At 43.8% G+C, this 25,450-nt stretch overlaps 1 protein-coding gene across 3 annotated transcripts in view; it reads right to left on the bottom strand.

Annotated features, from left to right (window-relative positions):
* Window positions 1-25,450, bottom strand: part of tox (thymocyte selection-associated high mobility group box) — a 640,302-nt gene that overhangs the window by 608,480 nt on the left and 6,372 nt on the right. The window contains exon 1 of one of the 3 annotated variants that reach the window (XM_087985897.1): window positions 19,655-20,106. The exons of 1 other annotated variant lie outside the window; for it this stretch is intronic. In XM_087985897.1, coding sequence (XP_087842023.1) covers window positions 19,655-19,756 — 102 coding nt within the window. In that variant the 5' untranslated portion in view covers window positions 19,757-20,106. Of the gene's footprint in view, window positions 1-19,654; window positions 20,107-25,450 lie in introns of those variants that run through there. One more of the 3 variants, XM_087985896.1, reaches the window with a different exon arrangement.

The following is a 25,450-nucleotide window of genomic DNA, read 5'->3' on the forward strand; positions in this document are numbered from 1 at the left end:
GCAAGTGCGAGGTCTTGCACTTTGGCAAAAAGAATAAAAGCATAGACTACTTTCTAAATGGTGAGAAAATTAATAAAGCCAAAGCACAAAGGGATCTGGGAGTGCTAGTCGAGGATTCTCTAAAGGTAAACATGCAGGTTGAGTCCGTGATTAAGAAAGCGAATGAAATGTTGTCTCTTATCTCAAGAGGGTTGGAATATAAAAGCAGAGATGTACTACTAAGACTTTATAAAGCTCTGGTTAGGCCCCATTTGGAGTACTGTGTCCAGTTTTGGTCCCCACACCTCAGGAAGGACATACTGGCACTGGAACGTGTCCAGCGGAGATTCACACGGATGATCCCTGGAATGACAGGTCTAACATATGAGGAACGGCTGAGGATACTGGGATTGTATTCGTTGGAGTTTAGCAGATTAAGGGGAGACTTAATAGAGACGTACAAAATAATACATGGCTTGGAAAAGGTGGATGCTAGGAAATTGTTTCAGTTAAACGAGGAGACTAGGACCCGTGGACACAGCCTTAGAATCAGAGGGGGTCATTTCAGAACAGAAATGCAGAGACATTTCTTCAGCCAGAGAGTGGTGGGCCTGTGTAATTCATTGCCACGGAGTGCAGTGGAAGCCGGGACGCTAAATGTCTTCAAGGCCAAGATTGATAGATTCTTGTTGTCTCGAGGAATTAAGGGCTACGGGGAGAACGCTGGTAAGTGGAGTTGAAATGCCCATCAGCCATGATTGAATGGTGGAGTGGACTCGATGGGCCGAATGGCCTTACTTCCACTCCTATGTCTTATGGTCTTATGGTCTTATGGTCTAAGCAGCCAGGGGTTGTTTATTGTACTGCAGGGAAGGCAGGTGGTCTGGAGGTCTCTGTGCAGAGAGTCAGTGAGAAGTTGGGAGCAATTGGTTGAGTCTGTGCAGCTCCAGGAATTAGTAGGCAGCTTGGAATCAGGGCTCAGGGAAATCCGAGGACCCACAAAAAACTTGAAAAACAGTCTGTGCACAAATCATCGTTCAGTGTATTTGAGAGTGAGTGATGAAAAGCCTACAGTGTTTGCATCTGAGTAAGATTAGAGCTGTGAAAAATCCAGCAGTAATGCTGTCTTGGTGAAGTTTGCTGTGTGTGAAAAGCTAGAGTTGTGTCTGTAAGAGTCAGCCATAGAGTGATACAGCACAGAAACAGACCCTTCAGCCCAACCAGTCCATGCTGACCATAATCCGACCCACCTGCCTGCACTTGGCCCATATCTTTCCAAACATTTCTTATTCATGTACTTACCCAAAGCTTTTAAATGTGACTGTACCACCTCCTCAGGACGTTCATGCCATACGTGAACAACTTTCTGTGTAAATCTCCTACCCTAAGAAAAAGACACCTGCTTTATCTTACCTCTCCTGGTTTTATAATGTGGAGGACCTTGTTAGAGTCCAACAGGTTTATTTGGAAGCACTAGCTTTTGGGATGCTGCTCCTTCAGCAGGTAGTTGTGGAGATTAAGACCATAAGACATAGAATTTATAGCAAAAGGAATTTATAAAATGTCACATGGATTGTCTGCCTGCAGATTGTGCACTTGTTGAACAAAGTAGAATGCATCTGCAAATGCATATTCACCCTATAGACTTATATAGGTGTGTGTGTGTGTGTGTGTGTGTGTCTGTGAGTGTGTGTGTCTGTGTCTGTGGGTATGTGTGTGTGTGTATCAGTGTGTCTGTGTGTGTGTCAGTGTGTGTGTGTGTCTGTGTGTGTTAGTGTGTGTGTGTGTTAGGGTGTGTGTGTGAGTGTGTGTGTGTCTGTATGTGTCTGTGTGTGTGTCAGTGTGTGTATGTCTGTGTGTGTCAGTGTGCGTGTGTGTGTGTGTCAGTGTGCGTGTATGTGTGTGTCTGTGTCTGTGTGTGTGTCAGTGTGTGTATGTCTGTGTGTGTCAGTGTGCGTGTGTGTGTGTGTGTATGTGTGTGTCTGTGTCTGTGTGTGTGTCTGTGTGTGTGTGTGTAAGTGTGTGTGCGTGTCAGTGTGTGTGTGTCTGTGTGTGTGTATCTGTGTGTGTGTGTGTCAGTGTGTGTGTGTGTCAGTGTGCATGTATGTGTGTGTGTGTCTGTGTCTGTGTCTCTGTGTGTGTGCATGTGTGTGTGTGTGTAAGTGTGTGTGCGTGTCAGTGTGTGTGTGTCTGTGTGTGTGTGTCTGTGTGTGTGTGTGTGAGTGTGTGTGTGTGTCAGTGTGCGTGTATGTGTGTGTGTCTGTGTCTGTGTCTGTGTGTGTGTCTGTGTCTGTGTGTGTGTGTGAGAGAGAGAGTGGGTGGGTGCGTGTGAGAGAGTGCTTAGTGCAGTGGGTCACCTGTAGTGTGACACGAACCCAAGGTCCCAGTTGAGGCCATTCCCACCCGTACCAAACTTGGCTATCAGCCTCTGCCCCCTGCCTCTCCTCCAACCGGGTTTACTGCATCAGGTGCTCCTGATGTGGTCTCCTCTACATCAGGGAGACCAAAGGTAAATTAAGGGAGTGGCTCACCAAGCATCACAGCCGGGCACACAGGGGTCGACCAGACCTTCCAGTCACCACCCAGTTTCATTCCCCTTCTCACTCCCTCTCCGACATGATCATCCTTGGCCTCCTCCATTGTCACAATGAACTAAACCTCATCTTCTGCCTGGGCAGCGTGCAGCCCAGAGGACTCAACATGGAGTTCTCCAATTTCAAATAACCTCCCTTCCCATCCCCCCGACTCCCTTCCTAGTCCCTTCCCCCTCCCTTCCACTCGTCCCTGCCCCCACCCGGATTCATTCCTCCCCTTGACCAACCAAGCTGTACCTCTACCTGTCTTCACCTATCCCCTCTTCACCACCCTGCCCCCTCCAACCACTTTATCTGTAGCTCCCCCCAACACCCACCCCCAGTTCTGAAGAAGGTTACACCCAGAACATTGACTTCTCCCCCTCCTGCTGCTGCCTGGCTTGCTGTGTTCTCCCAGCCTCCTGCTTATCTATTTTGGATTCCAGCATCTGCAGGGTTTTTGTCTCTGGTCAGCCTCTGCTCAGCCACTCTGCATTGCTGCGAATCCCGAAGTCTGCCTTGGAGGACAGTCATCCGAGGCCGAATGTCCCTGACACTTCAGCGGTCCGGGACGTTTGACCGCGGATCTTCGGGTGACCATTCTCCAAGGCGCACTTTGGAATATGCAACCACACAGAGTGGCTGAGCAGAGGCTGATAGCCAAGTTCAGTTCCCATGAGGATGGCCTCAACTGGGACCCTGGGTTCATGTCACACTACAGGTGACCCCACTGCACTATACACTCTCACGCACGCACACACGCACTAACACACAAACACACATACACACACACATGCTTACATACTCACACACTGACACAGACCCTCTCTCATACACACGCTGTCTCAGACACACACACACACATACACTCCCCATCTTCTCACCCACGTGCACACCCTCTCAGAGACTTATACTCCTGTCACACGCATCCACACACTTGGCCAAGAATACACACACACTCACAACCAAACGCACGCATCCACACACACACATACACACACACACTCACAATCTCTCTCTTCCTCATGTGCACATGCACACACTCTCAAACACACATGCGCGTGCGCGCGCACACACACCCACCCACCCACACGCATATAAGTGTGTAGGGTGAATTTGCATTTGCAGAATTGTATTTGCAGATACATTCTATTTTGTTCAAAACATGCACTGTCTGCAGGCAGTCAACCCATGTGACATTTTATAAATTCCTACTTTGGAAATAGAACCAGTCTGACTCAAGGTTGGAATACAGACAGACTCTAATGCACTGTCTGAGCTGAGATGTCACTTCTTTTTATAAAACCTTAAGTTATCTCAGGAATGTGAATTGAAAGAAGTTTTGGGATTTACATGTTAATGAACCGAAACCTCCAAACCCCATTCTAAAAGATGAAAGACTTTACAGCAAACTAGGTTTGTTCAATATATCATATCAGTTGTATGACACCGTGATTCTTTTGCTATAAATTCTGTGTCTTATGATCTTGCTTCACAAACACCTGATGAAGGAGCAGCGCTTCGAAAGCTAGTGCTTCCAAATAAACCTGTTGGACTATAACCTGGTGTTATGTGATTTTTAAGCATGATTTTATAAACCTCTATAAGGTCACTCCTCAACCTCCCATGCCCCAGTGAACAAAGTCCCAGCCACTCCTTAGGACTCATCCATTTCCAGAAACATCCTAGTAAATCTTTTCTGAACCTTTTCCAGCTTAATAATATTCTTCCTATAACTGGGTGATCAGAACTGGACACCGTACTCCAAAACAGCCTTCACCAATGTTCTGGGAGAAAGTGAGGACTGCGGATGCTGGAGATCAGAGCTGAAAATGTGTTGCTGGAAAAGCGCAGCAGGTCAGGCAGCATCTAAGGAGCAGGAGATTCAACATTTCGGGCATGAGCCTTTCTTCAGGAATGAGGAAAGTGCGTCCAGCAGGCTAAGATAAAAGGTAGGGAGGAGGGACTTGGGGGAGGGGCATTGGAAATGCGATAGGTGGAAGGAGGTTAAGGTGAGGGTGATAGGCCGGAGTTGTGGTGGGGGAAGAGAGGTCAGGAAGAAGATTGCAGGTCAGGAAGATGGTGCTGAGTTTGAGGGATTTGACTGGGACAAGGTGGGGGGAGAGGAAATGAGGAAACTGGAGAAATCTGAGTTCATCCCTTGTGGTTGGAGGGTTCCTAGGTGGAAGATGATGCACTCTTCCTCCAACCGTCATGTTGCTATGGTCTGGTGATGGAGGAGTCCAAGGACCTGCATGTCCTTGGTGGAGTGGGAGGGGGAGTTGAAGTGTTGAGCCACGGGGTGGTTGGGTTGGTTGGTCCGGGTGTCCCAGAAGTGAGGGAACACCTCTGTCTCAGTCCCAACCCTCGAACTCAGCACCACTAATCCATTCCTGTATAAGTCCTGCCCTTGGTTGTTTTACCAAAATGCAATACCTCACATTTATCCAAATGACAGTTTCCAGAGTCTGACTGGGCTGGCAGGTTTCGAGCCTCATTATCTCACTTTGGGTTCTCTTTAACTCTATTTGCCAAAGCTATATTATGCCTTCTTTTAGCCCTCCTGATCTCCCTCTTAAGTATACTCCTACTGCCTTTATACTCGTTTAAGTATACTCCCTTTTAAGTATACTCCTACTGCCTTTATACTCGTTTAAGGATTCATTTGATCTCTCTTGTCTATACCTTACATATGCTTCCTTCTTTTTCTTAACCAAACCCTCAATATGTTTAGTCATCCAGCATTCCCTATACCTACCAGCCTTCCCTTTCACCCTGACAGGAACACACTGTCCCTGGACTCTCGTTATCTCATTGGGTAAAAACAAGGGCTGCAGATGCTGGAAACCGGAGTCTGGATTAGAGTGGTGCTGGAAAAGCACAGCAGGTCAGGCAGCAGAGAGGCAGTTATCTCTCCACCCTGCAGGCTCCCTGCCTCTATTCCTGATGAAGGGCTTTTGCCCGAAATGTCAATTTTCCTGCTCCTCAGATGCTGCCTGACCTGCTGTGCATTTCCAGCACCACTCTAATCCAGACTCTTGTTATCTCATTTCTGAAGGCTTCCCAAATAACTAATGATTATAATGATAGTTGTGTACCAAGTTGTATATTTGAGTAAACTCTTGCTTGGTTGACTTTAATGCAGATGCCATTGATTGCAGTAGGATAGCCAGAATACCCAATCCTTTGTAAATATTTTTTCTGGTGCATCACAATGATTGATTATCATCACAATAGCATCAGCTGTGGGTCGGTTGGGATCACACATACCTTGGAATCATAAGGTTTGAGTCCAATTCAAGATCTTAAGTAATAAAATGCACTAATTTCGTGTTTTGCTAAGGAATCTGTTGGAGGTAGTATCTTTTGGACAAAGTCATTAAATTGATACCACATCTACTTGCTTGGTTGGATGCTCAAAAAGTCCCACATCAGTACTTTGAAAGAAAAAACAAGGGTGTTATCCAGTATATATCCCTCAGATAACATCATCAAAACAGTCTGATCATCATCATATTATTGGTTGAAAGTGTTTGATGAGTGAAAATTAGCGACTTCATTTCCTACATTACAATACTGACTCCACCTCAGAAAGCAATATGTTTGTGGTGAAGCATTGAGTGATCGTGAAAAGTTCATATCTTTATTTTATGGACTTTGGGCAGACATTTAGAGTCATAGACTCATAGGGATGTACAACACAGAAACAGACCCTTTGGTCCAACTCATCCATGTCAACCAGATAATCTAACCTAATCTAGTGCCATTTGCCAACATTTGGCCTAGACCCCTCTCAACCCTTCCTATTCATATACCCATCCTGATGTCTTTAAATGTTGCAATTGTACCAGCCTCCACCACTTCCTCTGGCAGCTCATTCCAGACATGCACCACCCTCTGTGTGAAAAAGTCGCCCCTTAGGTCCCTTTTATATCTTTCCCCTCTCCCCCTAAACCTATAGTCCTGGACTCCCCCACCCCAGGAAAAAGATTGTTTATTTATCCTAACCATGCTCCTCATGATTTTATGAACCTCCGACACTCCAGGGAAAACAGCCCCTGCCTGTTCAGCCTCCCCCTATAGCTCATATCTTCCAACCCTGGTAAGTCTTTTCTGAACCCTTTCAAATTTCACAACAGACAATAGATAATAGACAACAGGTGCAGGAGTAGGCCCTTCGGCCCTTTGAGCTTAATACCTTCATCTATATCATTAATGTATATTGTAAACAGCTGCGGTCCCAGCACCGAAACTTGTACCCCACTGGTCACTGCCTGCCATTCCGAAAGGGACCCATTTATCACTACTCTTTGCTTCCTGTCAGCCAGCCAATTTCCAATCCAAGTCAGTATTTTGCCCCAAGTACCATGTGTCTTAATTTTGCTCACTAACCTCCTATGTGGGACTTTATCAAAGGCTTTCTGAAAGTCCAGGTACACTACATCCACTGGCTTTCCCTCGTCCATCTTCATTGTTACATCCTCAGAAGAATTCCAGAAGATTAGTCAAGCATGATTTCCCCTTTGTAAATCCATGCTGACTCTGACCTATCCTGTTACTGCTATCCAGATGTGTCTTAATTCCATCTTTTATAATTGACTCCAGCATCTTTCCCACCACTGAGGTCAGGCTATAATTTCCTGTTTTCTGTTTCCCTCCTTTCTTGAAAAGTGGGACAACATTAGCCACCCTCCAATCCACAGGAACTGATCCTGAATCTCTAGAGCATTGGAAAATAATTACCAACATGTCCACGATTTCTTGAGCCATCTCCTTCAGTACCCTGGGATGCAGACCATCAGGTTCCAGAAACTTATCAGCCTTCAGACCTAACAGTCTCTCCAACACCATTTCCTGCCTAATATAAATTCCCTTCAGTTCATCCATTACCCTAGGTCCTTCAGCCACGATTACATCTGGGAGATTGCTTGTGTCTTCCCCAGTGAAGACAGATTCAAAGTACCTATTCAACTCTTCCATTTCCTTGCTTCCCTGGCAACATCCTTGTAAATCTTTTCTGAACCCTTTCAAGTTTCACAACATCTTTCCAATAGGAAGGAGACCAGAATTGCACGCAATATTCCAACAGTGGCCTAACCAATGTCCTGTACAGCTGCAACATGACCTCCCAACTCCTGTACTCAATACTCTGACCAATAAAGGAAAACATACCGAATGCCTTCTTTACTATCCTATCTACCTGGGACTCCACTTTCAAGGAGCTATGAACCTGCACTCCAAGGTCTCTTTGTTCAGCAACACTCCCTAGGACTTTACCATTAAGTATAAAAGTCCTGCTCTGATTTGCTTTTCCAAAATCCAGCACCTCACATTTATCTAAATTAAACTCCATCTGCCATTCCTCAACCCATTAGCCCATCTGATATACTCTGAGGTAACCCTCTTCACTGTCCAGTACACCTCCAATTTTGGTGCCATCTGCAAACTTACTAACTGTACCTCTTATGCTCACATCCAAGTCATTTATGTAAATGACGAAAAGTAGTGGACCCAGCACTGACCTTTGTGGCACTTCACTGGTCACAGGCCTCCAGTCTGAAAAACCACCCTCTGTCTTCTACCTTTGAGCCAGGTATGTATCCAAATGGCTAGTTCTCCCTGTATTCCATGAGATCTAACCTTGCTAATCAGTCTCCCATGGGGAACCTTGTCGAACGCCTTACTGAAGTCCATATAGATCACACCTACGGCTCTGCCCTCATCAATCCTCTTTGTTACTTCTTCAAAAAACTCAATCTAGTTTGTGAGACATGATTTCCCACGCACAAAGCCATGATTTTCATCAAAGCAGTTCACCTAAATGAGGGCAGTATTGCACCATGGAAACCGTATGCTCCTGGATAAATTCAAGTCTCTCCACAATCAGATGGAAACATGGTTAGCACTGTTGCCTCACATCGCCAGAGACCCAGGTTCAATTCCCACCTCGGGCAACTGTCTGTGTGGAGTTTGCACATTCTCCCTGTGTCTGCGTGGGTTTCCTCCGGGTTCTCCGGTTTCCTCCCACAGTCCAAAGTTGTGCATTAGATGAATTGGCCATGCTAAATTGCCCGTAGTGTTAGGTGAAGGGGTAAGTGTATGGGAATGGGTCTGGGTGGGTTGCTCTTCGGCGGGTCGGTGTGGACCTGTTGGGCCGAAGGGTCTGTTTCCACACTGTAAGTAATCTAATCTAATCCAATCATTGCCATAGATGATGGCTTTTTTGCAGGTGCATTTTTTGAGAAGCCTTTCTCCTTCAGATTCAGAGTTGGCAGTTAGCCAATTGTGCCAATCCAACTAGCAATAAGGTTACAAAGGGAGAGTATATTCAGAACCAGGGGTTAGTTTAAAAGGTATGGTTACATTTAAGAGTTATGATGGATCTGGGATTAGTATCAGATGAAGGAGTTGATTTAAGTTTAGAATTATATTTGGGATTATGATTAGGTTTAGGATTAGGGTGACATTTAGAGATTAGACATGCCATTTCTAATGACAGTAAATAATTTTAAACACTTTACCTACTAGCCTGGTAAACAGTAAACTGGTTCATCATTCTCCATATTTCACGAGCTAAAATGCTAATACCAAATGCTTACATTCTGAAAGACTATTTTCAGTAAATAAATTACAAAATGAGATAAAGTGCAGGAAAAATAAGATGAATTATTATGTCAGTTGAATTTGCATTGCAATCAGTAACCATGGAATAAAATGAGACATTATGCACTAATGCAATGAGACAGCAATCATGAGCATGGTTATCAAAAATGCTGAATAGTGTTACAAAACTGAAAAACTTTACATAATATTTGACCACAGATTAGAAAGTCCCTGCACAGTATCACATTCTGTGGCTTAAATTCAAAAATATGTTTGCGTGAATCAAAACTAAGTATGAAATCTAGATTAAATAAAACTGATGATATCAACATGTTTAAAATGCTACTGTAAATAGTTTCTTTAATGTAAATGATGGCAACATATTTCTGGTTTTGTGTGCTTTTCTCTGACTGGCTGAAAAATAACTCTAACTCTTAGAGAGATATAGTTAGTTTTAAATAATACACAACCTGATAAATCCTGACCTGTCGATATGGACCTCAGCAGTAATTGAATACATATAATATACAATACATTGAAATGAATGCGGCCATGCACAGCATCTGATATTCACAGATAATATGCAATTAAAATCCCTTTTCACATTCCTGTGTGGCTGTCAATCAAGAGAAAAGTCTATTTGACAACACTCAATGAACCATACATACTAACCACTGAACAGGAACTTAAACAGTACCAGTCTTTGTTAGAAGCAGGAGAAAATTCTATCTTGATTAGTTGTATTAGTAAGACATCTCTTTTTAAATGTTGACATGAGAGGAATTAGAAAAAGATTGAAATCTCATAATAACAGGCAGGTTTTTGTGAAGTTGTATTTGATATTCCTGGGTTTGGATAAGGAACAGAGTTTTAAATATTATTTTTTAATTGTTAGTATTTAACTCAGCAGGTCTGAATATTTTAAAGATTCAAAAAGGATGAATACTTTAACAATGTTTGTCCTGCCATACGTGATCACATTCTAAAAGCATATTTTTGACTGTTACAAATCAGTATTGCACAATCTACTCAATATTGTCAGTCATTTAGTTATCCTTTACCTCTTCATTATGTCAATGAGATTTTGATTTCTGTTTCTTGATCAAGATGCAATAATAAAGAATCAAAAATTTTACTGCATTCAACTCAATTCCATTGTGTGATTTTGTAATGTTATGCCTGAGGTCGGACTGTGCTATTTCCTTTGTAGTCCCCTCCTCCACTGATTATAACAACCTCCCGATCTAACTCGAGTGGTGTTATCATCAATTATACAGGCTTCTGACTGTAACTCGCAGAATATGAGAAACAATTCCACTAGGTTCCTTTTGTCAACAAACAATAAGTAATTTAGCTCAAATAAAAATGAAATTAACATGCAGGATTATTGATAAAATAGTTTTAGATAGTTCAAAGATACATTTGAGTTATTTTATAACCCCCCAAGCCTCACTTGAGGCAAATATAGTAACTGAGAAATGACGGTTGTACAGAATACATAGAGACATAGAATCACACAGCACGGAAACAGACCCTTCAGTCCAACTTGTCTATGCCAACCAGATTTCCCAAACTAAATTTCCCATTTGCCTGCACTTGGTCCATATCCCTCTGAGATCCCATAGATTTCATAGTAATCTCCCTAAATCTCATTCAAACTGCATAAGGCTTATGTTTGTTCATTTATGATGACCTGGCCTTGAAAGTGCCTCAAATACCACTCAATAACTGCTCATAAGACCATAAGACATAGGAGCAGGAATTAGACCATTCAGCTCATTGAGCGTGCTCTGCCATTCAATCAGGGCTAAGTTTCACAACCTCATTCTCCCGCTTTCTCCCCTTAACCCTTGAGACTCAATAACTCACCACCCGACACCTGGAGGCTCCGTCACCACCTGACGCCTGGAGGAAGAACGCCTCACCTTCCGCCTCAGAACACTTCAACCCCAGGGCATCAATGTGGACTTCACCAGTTTCCTCATTTTCCCCTCCCCCCACCTCACCCCAGTTCCAAACTTCCAGCTCAGCACTGTCCCCATGACTTGTCCTACCTGCCTATCTTCTTTTCCACCTATCCACTCCACCCTCCTCTCTGACCTATCACCTTCATCCCACCCCCATCCACACATTGTACTCTCTGCTACCCTCCCCCACCCTCCTCCCTGACCTATCACCTCCATCCCCACCCCCACTCACCTATTGTACTCTATGCTACCTTCTCCCCACACCCACCTTCCTCTCATTTATCTCTCCACCCTCCAGGCTCTCTGCCTGTATTCCTGATGAAGGGCTTTTGCCCGAAACATCGATTTTCCTGCTCCTCGGAGGATGCTGCCTGAACTGCTGTGCTCTTCCAGCACCACTAATCCAGAATCTAGTTTCCAGCATCTGCAGTCATTGTTTTTACCTATCTATCTCAGTCTTAATTACACTCAATGACCAGGCCTCCACAACCTTCTGTGGCAATAAATTCCATAAATTCCCCACTCTCTGGCTGAAGAAGTAGCTCTTTATCTCCATTCTAAAAGGTCTTCCCTTTGCTCTAAGGCTGTGCCCTCAGGTCCTAGTCTCTCCCACCAATGGAAACATCTTCCCAACATTTATACTGTCCAGGCCATTCAGTATTCTGTATGTTACATTTAGATCCCCCCTCATCCTTCTAAACTCCATCATGTTCTAGTGGTCCATTTTTTTGTGGTACTGTGCTCCATTGGATTCTTGGAAACTACAACTCAGTCCTTCCTTACAGGTAGAGAGCCAGGTTCTCACACATTCACTGAGGTGATGCTGCCTCTGGCTTTGTTTCCTTGGCGATCACCTAGCTCAGCTGCACTAAGCAAATACTGCTTGTGGTTTCTATAACAGCCTCACCCCCAATAAACATCCCCCTACCTACACCACCCCCACACACAGACAGATACATCTCTCTCTCCCTCTGTCTCTCTCTCCACACACCCCCACACATAGTGAGCCCTCACACTTTGGACTTCCCTACACTCTCTTCATAAACTTGCAAGGGTTCAGAAAAGACTTACAAGGATGTTACCAGGGTTGGAGCTACAGGGAGAGGCTGAATAAGCTGGGGCTGTTTTCACTGGAGCATCGGAGGCTGAGGGGTGACCTAATAGAGATTTATAAAATCATGGCGGGCATGGATAGGGTAAATAGACAAGGTCTTTTTCCTGGGATGGGAGAGTCCAGAACTAGAGGGCATAGGTTTAGGGTGAGAGGGGAAAAGATTTAAAAGGGACATAAGGGGCAACTTTTTCACACAGAGGGTGGTATGTGTATGGAATGAGCTGCCAGAGGATGTGGTGGAGGCTGGTACAATTGCAACATTTAAGAGGCATCTGGATGGGTATATGAATAGGAAGGGTTTGGAGGGATATGAGCTGGGTGCTGGCAGGTGGGATTAGACTGGGTTGGGATATCTGGTCAGCATGGACAGGTTGGACCGAAGGGTCTGTTTCCATGCTGTACATCTCTCTGACTCTATGACTCTATGACTTTCACTGTATAGATCTATTGAAATGCTCTAGGAGTTCCCACAGCCCCACTTATGCTGAACCTTAATTTAGTTCTATTGCTTTTAGCATTACTGCAGCTCTGCCCAACAGAGTCTGCTTCTCTCTTCCTCCTTCACACACTGTCTTCATGGCCTCTGCCTGTCTCCTCGACAATGACCCACCCTCCTCCCATCCCATGCTGCCCTGAGTGACCTAAGGAAGTGCTTGCCACAGAAAGTACCTAACATTTTGGAACAGTCAAGTTTAATGACTCTTAGAGCTCTCTGTTCCTTAAATGTTACCATTTTCACAGAATTCTGGTTTACACCACAAAATAAAGGAATTAATCACAATACTTTTACAGATTCATAAGCATAAAAATGGGTGAAATATCCCAAACTGGAGCCATGTGTTTGCGTGGTTGAAATAGTCCAATCCTCTGTCACTATAGAATGCTTTTGGAGACGTTTGAAAACCAGTTGGAGGTTGAACTATGAGGATGACAGCTGATGTACAACAGTTACCTGCTATTGCTTCCTTTGTTCCAATCCTCATTCTGAATGAAATAACAGTTGTTCACAATGCTCAAACCATTTTGGGAATTTCTGAACTGTATATAACTACAAGTGCTGCTTAAATTGTTTCAAAGAGTGTATGTGCGAGAATCAAGAGACAGCAGTTCCCTCTGCTGTTAACTTTCTCTTTTGGAAAAAGTGAGGTTGTACAACAGGAGAGATACATTCATTTCAACATTTAATTAACACAAGTCAGTATGTTGCTAACATGTAATACCACTTAAAGATAACTAACTTCATGTGTGGCACCCGTGTGTAAGGCTCCGGTTTATTGCTTGTTCCATTCCATTGGCGAAACATATCAGCATGTTATTAACTATCAGCATGTTATTAACTATCAGCATGTTATTAACTATCAACATGTTATTAACTATCAGCATGTTATTAACTAAAAAAAACTTATAAGTATCAGAAACAAAACTTAGAAGTAGGAGCATATAGGATGTGGAAAGCGAAGAATTAGAGTTGTCCAATTCAGTCACTAACAGAACAACTGTAACAATATATCTATTATACCATGGAATAGCCCCTAGGATATTAAGTTGATGTCCTACTGAAAAATCTTCAAGTAAGCAATCATGACATTTCTGCAATAAGCCGTAACAGAATATATCATCAAGCTCACAAAGTTGGTTCAGTATTCTCATACAGCAGTCTAAATCACAGAATTGTCATAGTGCAGACAGAGACTATTGGACTTATGGAGTCTGCAATGACCCTCTGAAGAGCATCCCACCCAACCCTATCCCCATACCACCATATTTCCCATGGCTAACCCACCTAGCCTGCACATCCCTGGACACCATGGGTCATTTAATATGGCCAATCCACCTGACTTTCACATCTATATACCATGGAAGAAAACTACAGCAGCCAGAGTAAACCCATACAGACACAGTGAGAATGTGCAAACTCCACTCAGACAGTCACCCGAGGTTAGAATTGAACCTAGGTCCCTGGTGCTGTGAGGCAGCAATGTTAACCACTGAGCCACTGGGCCACCTTTTGCAATTACTTAATAATTTACCGTGGCTTAACAGTAAGAAATATTTATTTAGATTTTTCCATTCTGGTCCTTTGTAATGCTCTTTGTCCAGTTTGGTCAATCCACAAGAAGGTTATTTATTTACACTGTTTTAGATTTTAATGTTTATGCCCTCTCCCAGCAGTTGAATATTTTTCCAGTGAGATTAGAAGCTCTTTGCATTTCCCACATTGCAACAAGTATTCTGCTCTCCTACTGGTATTGATCTGACCTGAGGAGTGTTTTTACATACAAACTGAAAATTTCAACACTACCTATGACTGGAACTGAAAGCAGCAACCACAGCTGTGTGCCAGGTTTTCTGACAGAGCATTAGATGACTTCTCTCAATTCCAAAAATTAAGAATGTAGTTAATGACACCATTATTCAAATGATATTCATTGTTCAGCTATAATTTGGAGGAGCCGGTGTTGGACTGGGGTGGACAAAGTTAAAAATCACACATCACCAGGTTATAGTCCAATAGGTTTATTTTGGAAGCACTAGCTTTGGAGCTCTGCTCCTTCATCAGATGATGCAAAGCTCTGAAAGCTAGGGCTTCCAAATAGACCTGTTGGACTATAACCTGGTGTTGTGTGATTTGTAACTTTGTTCAGTTAGTATTTCTTCACAGAAATTATGACCTTAAATTCTGTTTAAAGTCTGTGCAAATTCGCCTATGTGATATTTGCCTATGATACAATGACTATACTTGAAAAGTAATTCACAGGTTAGGAAACACTTTGAAACATGCTGAAGAGGTGAGAGACATTACATAAAAAGACGCTCTTTCTTACTTTAATTTCAATTCAGTCTGTGATAATTATTCAACTACTTTATTAAACAGGTCAGAAAGTATACAACCACGGCCATCAACCCAAATTAAGTACAATTAACATGATCTTCAAAAATCTGGCTCATGTTTCTAAATGAGGTGAGCACAGATGCATCTTTCCTGTAGCAACAATAAACACTAATGAGTGTCACATATGGAGCATGGCATAGTTGATCAAACTACTGTTTCCACTACAACATAGATGAGAAAACAGGAACTCTAGCAGTGGACAACTCTGTTTTCTTGGCAAAAGTCCCACAGGGTGCATTGTTTTGTTTGAAAACACATACTGAGAAATAAATTTTAATGTACTATACCTGGCTAACTTAACATCAATCTTTATAACTATCATTAAAAATTGAACCAGAAGCATTTACAACTGATGGATTCCTGAAATGTCTGTTTTTATATTAAACAGGCACTTAAATACATAACAACAATTTGAAATTCAGTGATACCATATGGTTAATTTTTTTCTGTTGTTAGTTTTTTTTCTAGATTGTTCCTAGTTTGCATTCTGCATTAGTAATTCTTTCTTTTGTCAAGTTCTTTTGTGTGGAGAAAATTGGCAGCAGTCCAGATTCAAAGTAGATCTATTCATTTGCTGACCATATAACCAATACCATTCTCGCTCACATCAGCTGAGACAATAAAAGACTTGCTTCATCACTGACGAATTGTGTATATATTTTTCTGTGTCTGTGTTAAAAAGGTAATACCATGTCTGAAACTAACAATATAATTTCTCATTTCTCATTCACGAGCAAGCAGCTGCTGAAATACCCATCACAATAAAAACTTCATTAACTGCCAAAGCAATCATTACAGCAAAACTGTCGCCATCATCTAAACTGTGAATTGAAAAGGTGCAAGATTCGAAAGCTGAAAATGTGTCACTTGTGCATTGATATATAATGTGAAAATAATGCAAAATAAATGTGGAAAGTGCAAATAGAGATAGGATTGATAAGGATTTTGTAACGATTAAACTCAAAGTATTGAATTTCAAAAGGTTTACTGCCATTCCTATAATAGAACAGTACAATTGTAATCTTCAAATAGATTCTTGCAGCGGGAAAGAAAATCAGACTAAAGTAAGCATTACTTCTGCTTAAAGCTCCAATCAAAAATAGTTTTCTGGTCAGCAGAATATTTTACCAGAAGACATCCCATGTATAATAATTTGAAACAGAGCTATATCTAAATATTTAATGTCCAGCTCTAGTCCAGCCTTTGCCAAAGGGTCACACGTGGTTGTCTTTAATGGTTTTCATGTAACTTTGTTACTAATTGCTTAAAATTTTGGTTAAACCAATGAAACTGAGTGAAATGCCAGGTAGGTGCTTAAAACAATGACATGTTTGAAAACAACTATAGGATCTAAGCCACATCATTGAGAATGGGCTAATATTTTTTAGAATCTTACTATGAAAATTTAAATGTACAAATTTAAATGCTCAAACAATATTCCTGGAATAAAACTATATTTTGTAAACATCCAGTTAAATACAAGAATAAAAAATACTTGATTAAATGTGCTTAATTAATGTTAAGTACTACTGCTGTTACATGCTGTTAATTTTAGAGATGTAAGGGCTCAGATTACTACAATTTGAACATACAGTAAGTTTGCAGCCCTCTTTGTTTTGCAGCCTGTATCGATTACCACCAGAAAACTTGCTCCCCATGGCATCTGTTTACTTGTGCCTGTCCGATGTGATGCCAGAAATACTTTAGTTTCTGGGGTGGTAATATGTTATTTAAAACTAGATTAGTTTGTTAAGTGTTCTGAGGGTCACTTCAGGTTTGACCTTTTCTGTGTGTATCAGTCAGACAATGATGTATCATTAACGCATAGCAGCTGTATCCCAATTGATACCATGAACATAACAGCTTTTTATAGTTATCAAGGGAGCATAGAAAGGGTTCTTTTATGAATCACTAAATGTGATTATTACATTATATGACCTGTACTTTTCAAAAGAGCCCATTTGTTCAAACCTTACTGTTTTGTGAAAAGTCAATACATGCAGTTACTAAATTACTCCTGTAACATTTTTAAAAAGTTATTTGCTCTTTTTTGCAACAAGTTAAAGGACTGATAATAAATGGCTTCTTAAATGGTAAAGAGCAACCCTGAGCAATTCACAATAGCTACTAATGATATATGGCTGACTGGAGAAAACTGCAGCCAACTCCATTTACTCCAAAAGGTCAATTCTTACTCAGAGCGCTGAAATGCTCACAAAGAAAATGATAGTTTCACTAAAACCAATCAAATAAATCACCAGCATCATATGAAAATGAATAAAAGGACATAACAATAATTAGAAAACCGATTCACGTTCACTGTAAATATATTGAACTGGCAAGTTAACAATTATTTGCTTATAACAGGCAAAGTGATACATTTATACATAACAGGAAAACATTTCTGGTTTTTATGAATTACTATCAAGCCCACAGTTCTTGAAAATGAACTTTGAGGTTAGAGTGATGCATGACGGAAACAGACCCTTCGGCCCATCCAATCCATGCCGACCATTTTTCCAAACTAAACTAGTCCCACTTGCCTGCGTTTGGCCTATATCCCTCTGAACCTTTCCTGTTCATGAACTTATCCGAATGTATTTTAATCATTGTAAGTGCACCAATTATCGCTGTCCTGTGTTCTCAGCAATAATTTGTCAAGCAATTTATTAATTTCATTTTGTTTCCATTCATTCAAGTGACGGCTCAAACATTATTGTAAATAATTACACCGAGAACAAAGGATACTCGAGAGTTAATTTAAAAGCTGTAATCCAAACTTGGGTTCAACTGGCACCATAAACTAAGAAATATTTTATAAATACTTGAAACACTGAGGCAAGATTAGCCTCAAAGTTACGTATACCTGTTACTTTCACAATAGATTAGAATTTGCACATTTCTTAATAGTTTAAGGTCTTTTCATGTTCCATATTAATTGCAAAACATTTTATTAATTCATTGTATTTATATGTGTTCAATGAGAAGAAACAGAAACAAGCTTAAAGGTGAGTGTGTATTAATCTAAAAAACACAGGGGAAATGTGTGTTCCATATGTAGATGTTACTTTAAAAATGCAGTCTCCACTAAAAAAGGAGACATTTCTTGTTTTATCTGCACTTCATTCTCTTGTTTTAGCGCGTTATTGGACACCAAACCTGATAGTGCACCTGTCCATGATGCACACGCTACTCACAACAGGGTAATGATGCTTTGTTATGTCAGAATGAAATAGTAACTTTTTTGTTTCCTAGTTTTCAGAGTCTGAGCCTACTATGTATATCACCTCCTGAATTGTAATCAGTTACAGCTAAACTTAAACAAATTCATCATTTTTAAAAGATAATAGTCATTGTATCATGAAAACATTAATTTACAAGAATTGCACAAAGGATGCTTTTAAAAGGAAAGTGATAGGATTGGATTTAATGTTGCACTGGGTTAATTATATCTGTACTTAAATATATCCATCATTGCCTTGTGATTTAAAATTAATTAAATAATAGGGTTAGATTCTATACACTGATGCCGTACTAACACAAAATTAACCATGAATATTTAAGTTAAATATCTGCTGCATTTATATATTCCAGCTTCAGGAATATTGATTTGTTGATGTTATTTTTGCTGCTGCTTTATGATAGACACGAATCAGGCGTACACTTTGCTGAAGATTTCTGTTCATGTCTCATACTCAGCTACTGAAAGGTCCTCTGTGTTTGTCCCGTAGTCTGACCCAAATACAACAGCATTCCGCCCATTTTGGTCTGTTTATATAGCAGATACCTCACACATTTGCTGTAACCAGCCTTGTTTGAATTGCTTTGCTACTCAACACTGGTGTACACGGGGCACTTTCCAAACAGTAGGTTTCAGTCAACTTCAAACTCATTCCAACTAAGATAACCACCCAATACCAGCAGATACTTTGTTAACGTGAGTAAACGGACACAATAGTAACAGACTAATTTTATGTAAACCCCGTCCTTTATGCTTGAATATTAAATACATAAAAAGTCAGCCAGCATGTAAAGGAGATTTTGAAAGTTAATTGACTAGTTGGTTAGTAGCCACGGGAAGATGAGATTAGGGTTTGAAATGTGTAGCCTGCTGACATTATATTTGTAACAACGAGACGTGATGCACAACACAAGCCGCTTCTGACAAAGCTGCACTCTTGTTCAGAGATTGGAAAATGTTCGATAACAACTGTTAGTGATAGCGCGGGATCACAACCTCACAATTTCTGACAATGAAAGCAAATCAGTCGCAACTAGTTGATGCAGTTTTACTCCCAAACCACTCAGTACTGGAAACATCCTGCGATTATAAAAGGAGAGGGGGAAAGCCAGGGTTACAGGACATGGATGTGCCCCTAACATCCCGGCTGCCTCACTGAGCAGCAGCTCATAGTGAGTGGCCAAGAGCAGGTACCCAGTGCACTCAGTGCGCCCACAACTCCAGCAACATTCAACCAGACACCAAACTAACAACATGCTTGAAAGAGAACGGAAGTTCAATCACCTTATTGCTATAGTATGGATCTAAGCAGGGTGAAGGTCCCAGGCAGGGAGAATCTGTGGAGATGGTGGCTGGAGCAGTCTGCAGATAAAACGTCACATCCATCTCAGTGAATTTTGCAGTGAACACATTCAGCAGCTTCCCCTGTGTTTCTCTGGGCTGTTGGTGACAGCAGAAAGAAAGAGAGAAGAGACAGGAGGGGGCACACCTTCCCTGTCTCACATCCGTTTGTGGTCTACAGTAACTCTCCAAAAACAGAGTGCAGCAGCTTGGAGTCTCCGACTCCCAACAGAAACCCCTCTGCAGTCCCGCAACACTTGGACAAAACCAAATGAAACCTGAGGTCAGGAGGAGGGCGCCTGTCCCCGAGGTGGAGGGGATTTCCTGAGTTAGCCCCCTCCCTCCGTCCCCTTTACAAAGAGGAGAATGTGCAGTTTGCTTTCGGCAGGAGGGAAGCTTCACTCTGAGCCAGCGAGTCGACACAAAGAGAGAGGCTCCAGCCGCAGCAGCAAGCGGAGGCAGCCAGGGGGCACTCTCACCGAGCCCCACTCAGGCAGCTTCCCATCCAATTACACTCAGCTCCACTCACACAAAGCCATACATTATCCTGCCTAACAAATGGTTTGTTTTGATGTTCAGAAAATGAACCATTAGACAACATGCCAGTACAATCATTCTGGGCATTATTAACATATCTCAACGTCTCTCCCCTCCCAGCTAATTCATTATCTTCAGCCACCAATGTCCTACCCTCTCCACCCACAGCCTGTGAACAGTTTGGCAAAAGTGTATTAGTTGCAACCCCTCCATACCTCATTTAGTTATTCATTCACAAAGCTACTATTGAACAGCGCGCAAAGAAGTTAAACTCTCTGCTTTCAGATTAATAATCATCAATTTGAAACACTGCCTTCCTCCACTGATGCTGCCAATACACTCTCTCCTGGTTATTTTTTGAAAGTAAGGGCCGACAGAGGTTGGGGAAGCCACTAGTCAGTCTCAACAAGAAGCTCTTATTTTAGATAAGTAGTAGTTTATTGCCCGATAACAATCAGGTGTAAGTTACAGAGTCAGATAGAGTTCATCGCTCTGACGATAGAGATGCCTGTAGATATAGGTCATTGTCCTACGAGATCCTAAGATGCTCTGACATCAGTCCAACATCAGTGATGGAGCCTACTGCAGTCTCCAGTATTAACCATTTTAGAAATATTAACTCAAACTATTTCACCCACTAGGCTTTCCCCTTGGTTAACATTTATACAATCATGCCTCAAATTATATTTGTCATTACCCCATCTCCACCCCATCCCCATCTCCACCCCATCCCCATCTCCACCCCATCCCCATCTCCACCCCAACCCCATCTCCACCCCATCCCCATCTCCACCCCATCCCCATCTCCACCCCATTCCCATCTCCACCCCATCCCCATCTCCACCCCATCCCCATCTCCATCCCATCCCCATCTCCACCCCATCCCCATCTCCACCCCATCCCCATCTCCACCCCATCCCCATCTCCACCCCATTCCCATCTCCACCCCATCCCCATCTCCATCCCATCCCCATCTCCACCCCATCCCCATCTCCACCCCATCACCGTTTCCACCGCATCACCGTTTCCACACCATTCCCATCTCCACCCCATCCCCATTTCCACCCCATCCCCATCTCCATCCCATCCCCATCTCCACCCCATCCCTATCGTCACCCCATTCCCATCTCCACCCCATCCCCATCTCCACCCCATCCCCATCTCCACCCCATCCCCATCTTCACCCCATCCCTATCTTCACCCCATCCCTATCTCCACCCCATCCCCATCTCCACCCCATCACCGTTTCCACCCCATCACCGTTTCCACACCATTCCCATCTCCACCCCATCCCCATTTCCACTCCATCCCCATCTCCACCCCATCCCTATCTTCACCCCATCTCCATCTCCATCCCATCCCCATCTCCACCCCATCCCTATCTCCACCCCATCCCTATCTCCACCCCATCCCCATCTCCACCCCATCCCTATCTCCACCCCATTCCCATCTCCATCCCATCCCCATCTCCATCCCATCCCCATCTCCACCCCATCCCTATCTCCACCCCATCCCCATCTCCACCCCATTCCCATCTCCACCCCATTCCCATCTCCACCCCATCACCGTTTCCACCCCATCACCGTTTCCACACCATTCCCATCTTCACCCCATCCCCATCTCCACCCCATCCCCATCTTCACCCCATTCCCATCTCCACCCCATCCCCATCTCCACCCCATCCCTATCTTCACCCCATTCCCATCTCCACCCCATCCCCATCTCCACCCCATCCCCATCTCCATCCCATCCCCATCTCCACACCATTCCCATTTCCACCTCATCCCTATCTCCACCCCATCCCCATCTCCATCCCATCCCCAGCTCCACACCATTCCCATCTCCACCTCATCCCTATCTCCACCCCATCCACATCTCCATCCCATCCCCATCTCCACCCCATCCCCATCTCCACCCCATCCCCATCTCCACCCCATTCCCATCTCCACCCCATCCCCATCTCCACCCCATCCCCATCTCCATCCCATCCCCATCTCCACCCCATCCCCATCTCCACCCCATCCCCATCTCCACCCCATTCCCATCTCCACCCCATCCCCATCTCCATCCCATCCCCATCTCCACCCCATCCCCATCTCCACCCCATCACCGTTTCCACCGCATCACCGTTTCCACACCATTCCCATCTCCACCCCATCCCCATTTCCACCCCATCCCCATCTCCATCCCATCCCCATCTCCACCCCATCCCTATCTTCACCCCATTCCCATCTCCACCCCATCCCCATCTCCATCCCATCCCCATCTCCACCCCATCCCCATCTCCACCCCATCCCCATCTCCACCCCATCCCCATCTTCACCCCATCCCTCTCTTCACCCCATCCCTATCTCCACCCCATCCCCATCTCCACCCCATCACTGTTTCCACCCCATCACTGTTTCCACACCATTCCCATCTCCACCCCATCCCCATTTCCACTCCATCCCCATCTCCACCCCATCCCTATCTTCACCCCATCCCCATCTCCATCCCATCCCCATCTCCACCTCATCCCTATCTCCACCCCATCCCTATCTCCACCCCATCCCCATCTCCACCCCATCCCTATCTCCACCCCATTCCCATCTCCATCCCATCCCCATCTCCATCCCATCCCCATCTCCACCCCATCCCTATCTCCACCCCATCCCCATCTCCACCCCATTCCCATCTCCACCCCATTCCCATCTCCACCCCATCACCGTTTCCACCCCATCACCGTTTCCACACCATTCCCATCTCCACCCCATCCCCATCTCCACCCCATCCCTATCTTCACCCCATTCCCATCTCCACCCCATCCCCATCTCCACCCCATCCCCATCTCCATCCCATCCCCATCTCCACACCATTCCCATTTCCACCTCATCCCTATCTCCACCCCATCCCCATCTCCATCCCATCCCCATCTCCACACCATTCCCATCTCCACCTCATCCCTGTCTCCACCCCATCCACATCTCCATCCCATCCCCATCTCCATCCCATCCCCATCTCCACCCCATCCCCATCTCCACACCATTCCCATCTCCACCCCATCAACGTTTCCACCCCATCACCGTTTCCACACCATTCCCATCTCCACCCCATCCCCATCTCCACCCCATCCCCATCTCCACACCATTCCCATCTCCACCCCATCCCCATCTCCACCCCATCCCCATCTCCACACCATTCCCATCTCCACCCCATCCCCATCTCCACACCATTCCCATCTCCACACCATTCCCATCTCCACACCATTCCCATCTCCACACCATCCCCATCTCCACACCATTCCCATCTCCACCCCATCCCCATCTCCACCCCATCCCCATCTCCACCCCATCCCCATCTCCACACCATTCCCATCTCCACCCCATCCCCATCTCCACACCATTCCCATCTCCACACCATTCCCATCTCCACACCATTCCCAAGTCTCTGAATTCACAAACTGACCTGGAACTTTCACGTTATGTTTTCTTTGACTTGGATGATTGGGAGGTCTTTAGCTTGAGGACTCTTGGCTCTGATTGTGTTTTTGGCCCTGAGTTTATTTATCTTGGAAGATCTTTTATTTCTTTGATGTTGTTCACTGAGAAATATTGTTCCTGATGAATCCCCCTTCCTGGGGAACCCTTAATCTCTGGGATTTTATTCACAGTGGAACTCTACTGAGCTGAATCAGATGCTTTCTCCAAGATACCATCTGGGGGACATTTACTCTCATTCCTTCCCTTAATGGAAGACAATTGCTCTGGTGAACAGATATTTTCTTTTCTACAGTATTCCAGATCTCTAGACCAGCCAATTTATCTTTGGTTTTGTCCTGAGATTGTGAATGTTGTTCATGTCACCATTATGCTGGCTCCCATGGAGTTGTTATATCTTCAATCTGTGTGAGCAAATCTTACTGTTCTTTCTGCGAATGCACCTGTACAGAAGTCTGTACACTCTTTAGTTCAATGTGTTGGTTCAATATCTTCAGTCACTTTCTATAATTATTTCTTCGTGGATGCATCATATTCACATCTTCCGTCATGTTGAGGATTGCAGAGAATTTCACTCTGTCTGTGGCAGTGATAATTCTTCTTTCCAAGATGTGGAATTGAAATAAATATTCCTGTTGAAAGTTTGTTGTTTCATTTTCTGACATAAATTTGAATCTGCTGTTGCACTTTATTCACCGGACTATGTTCAGTTTAGAAATTGGCCCAAGACTCCACATTGGTTGAATTGTTCATTTGTACTTTTCCTTGAGTGTAGATTCTAGTTTCTATCATTTGAATTTTCTTCAGAGATGACCAGACTGTTTCCCAGCCCTGACAATCATGTATGATTCCTACATGCATGAAATCAAAGTGAGTTGTATGATCTTCAGTCTTTCCTGAGATCTCTAGCTGTCACATCTCTGACCCACCCCTGGCTGCACATGCTGACCCCTAAGAGTCCCTGGTGTGTCCTTTCCAGGGCAGCATCCTTAAAGGAAGGTGGAGCTGAGATGAGTGACCTCAAAGATCACCAACATCTTCCTTTCTGCTCGGAGACCATCTCAGAGCAATCATCTGGATTTCTATTGACTCGTTTTGCCTGGGCTCCTTGATGCTACACTCAGTCAAATTCTGCCAAGGGCTGTCCGTCTCCCCTCCCCTCTGGAATTCAGCTCTGTTGTCGATGTTTGAACCAAGGCTGTAATGAGGTCAAGCCCAAACTGGGCGTCACTGAGTAAGTTATTGCTGAGCAGGTGCTGCTTAATAACACCGTTGATGACCCCTTCCCCTTTACTGATGTTTGAGAGCAAAGTTATGGGACAGGTTAAACTTGTACTGCTTTTTTGAGTACAGGACATACCTGGGCAATTTTCCACATTGTAGGGTAGATGCCAATGTTGTATCTATACTTGTACAGCTTGCCTAGGGGAGCGGCAAGTTCTGGAGCACAAGTCTTCAGCACTATACCTGGAATGTTGTCAGGGCCCATAGCCTTTCTAGTATCTAATGTCTCCAACTGTTTCTCAATATGATGATGATGATTGAATTGAATTGACTGAAGACTGGCCTCTGTGACGCTGGGGACCACTGGGTGAGGCTGAGACGGATCATCCACTTGGCACTTCTGGCTGAAGATTGCTGTGAAAGTTTCAGCCTTACATTTTGCCCTGATGTGCTGGGCTCTGCCATCATTGAGGATGAGGACATTTGTGGACCCTCCTCCTCT

Source organism: Chiloscyllium plagiosum, unplaced genomic scaffold (genome assembly GCF_037043375.1).
Source record: "Chiloscyllium plagiosum isolate Xiang-an unplaced genomic scaffold, Cpla_swu_hap1 HiC_scaffold_4, whole genome shotgun sequence".
NCBI classification, from domain to species: domain Eukaryota; kingdom Metazoa; phylum Chordata; class Chondrichthyes; order Orectolobiformes; family Hemiscylliidae; genus Chiloscyllium; species Chiloscyllium plagiosum.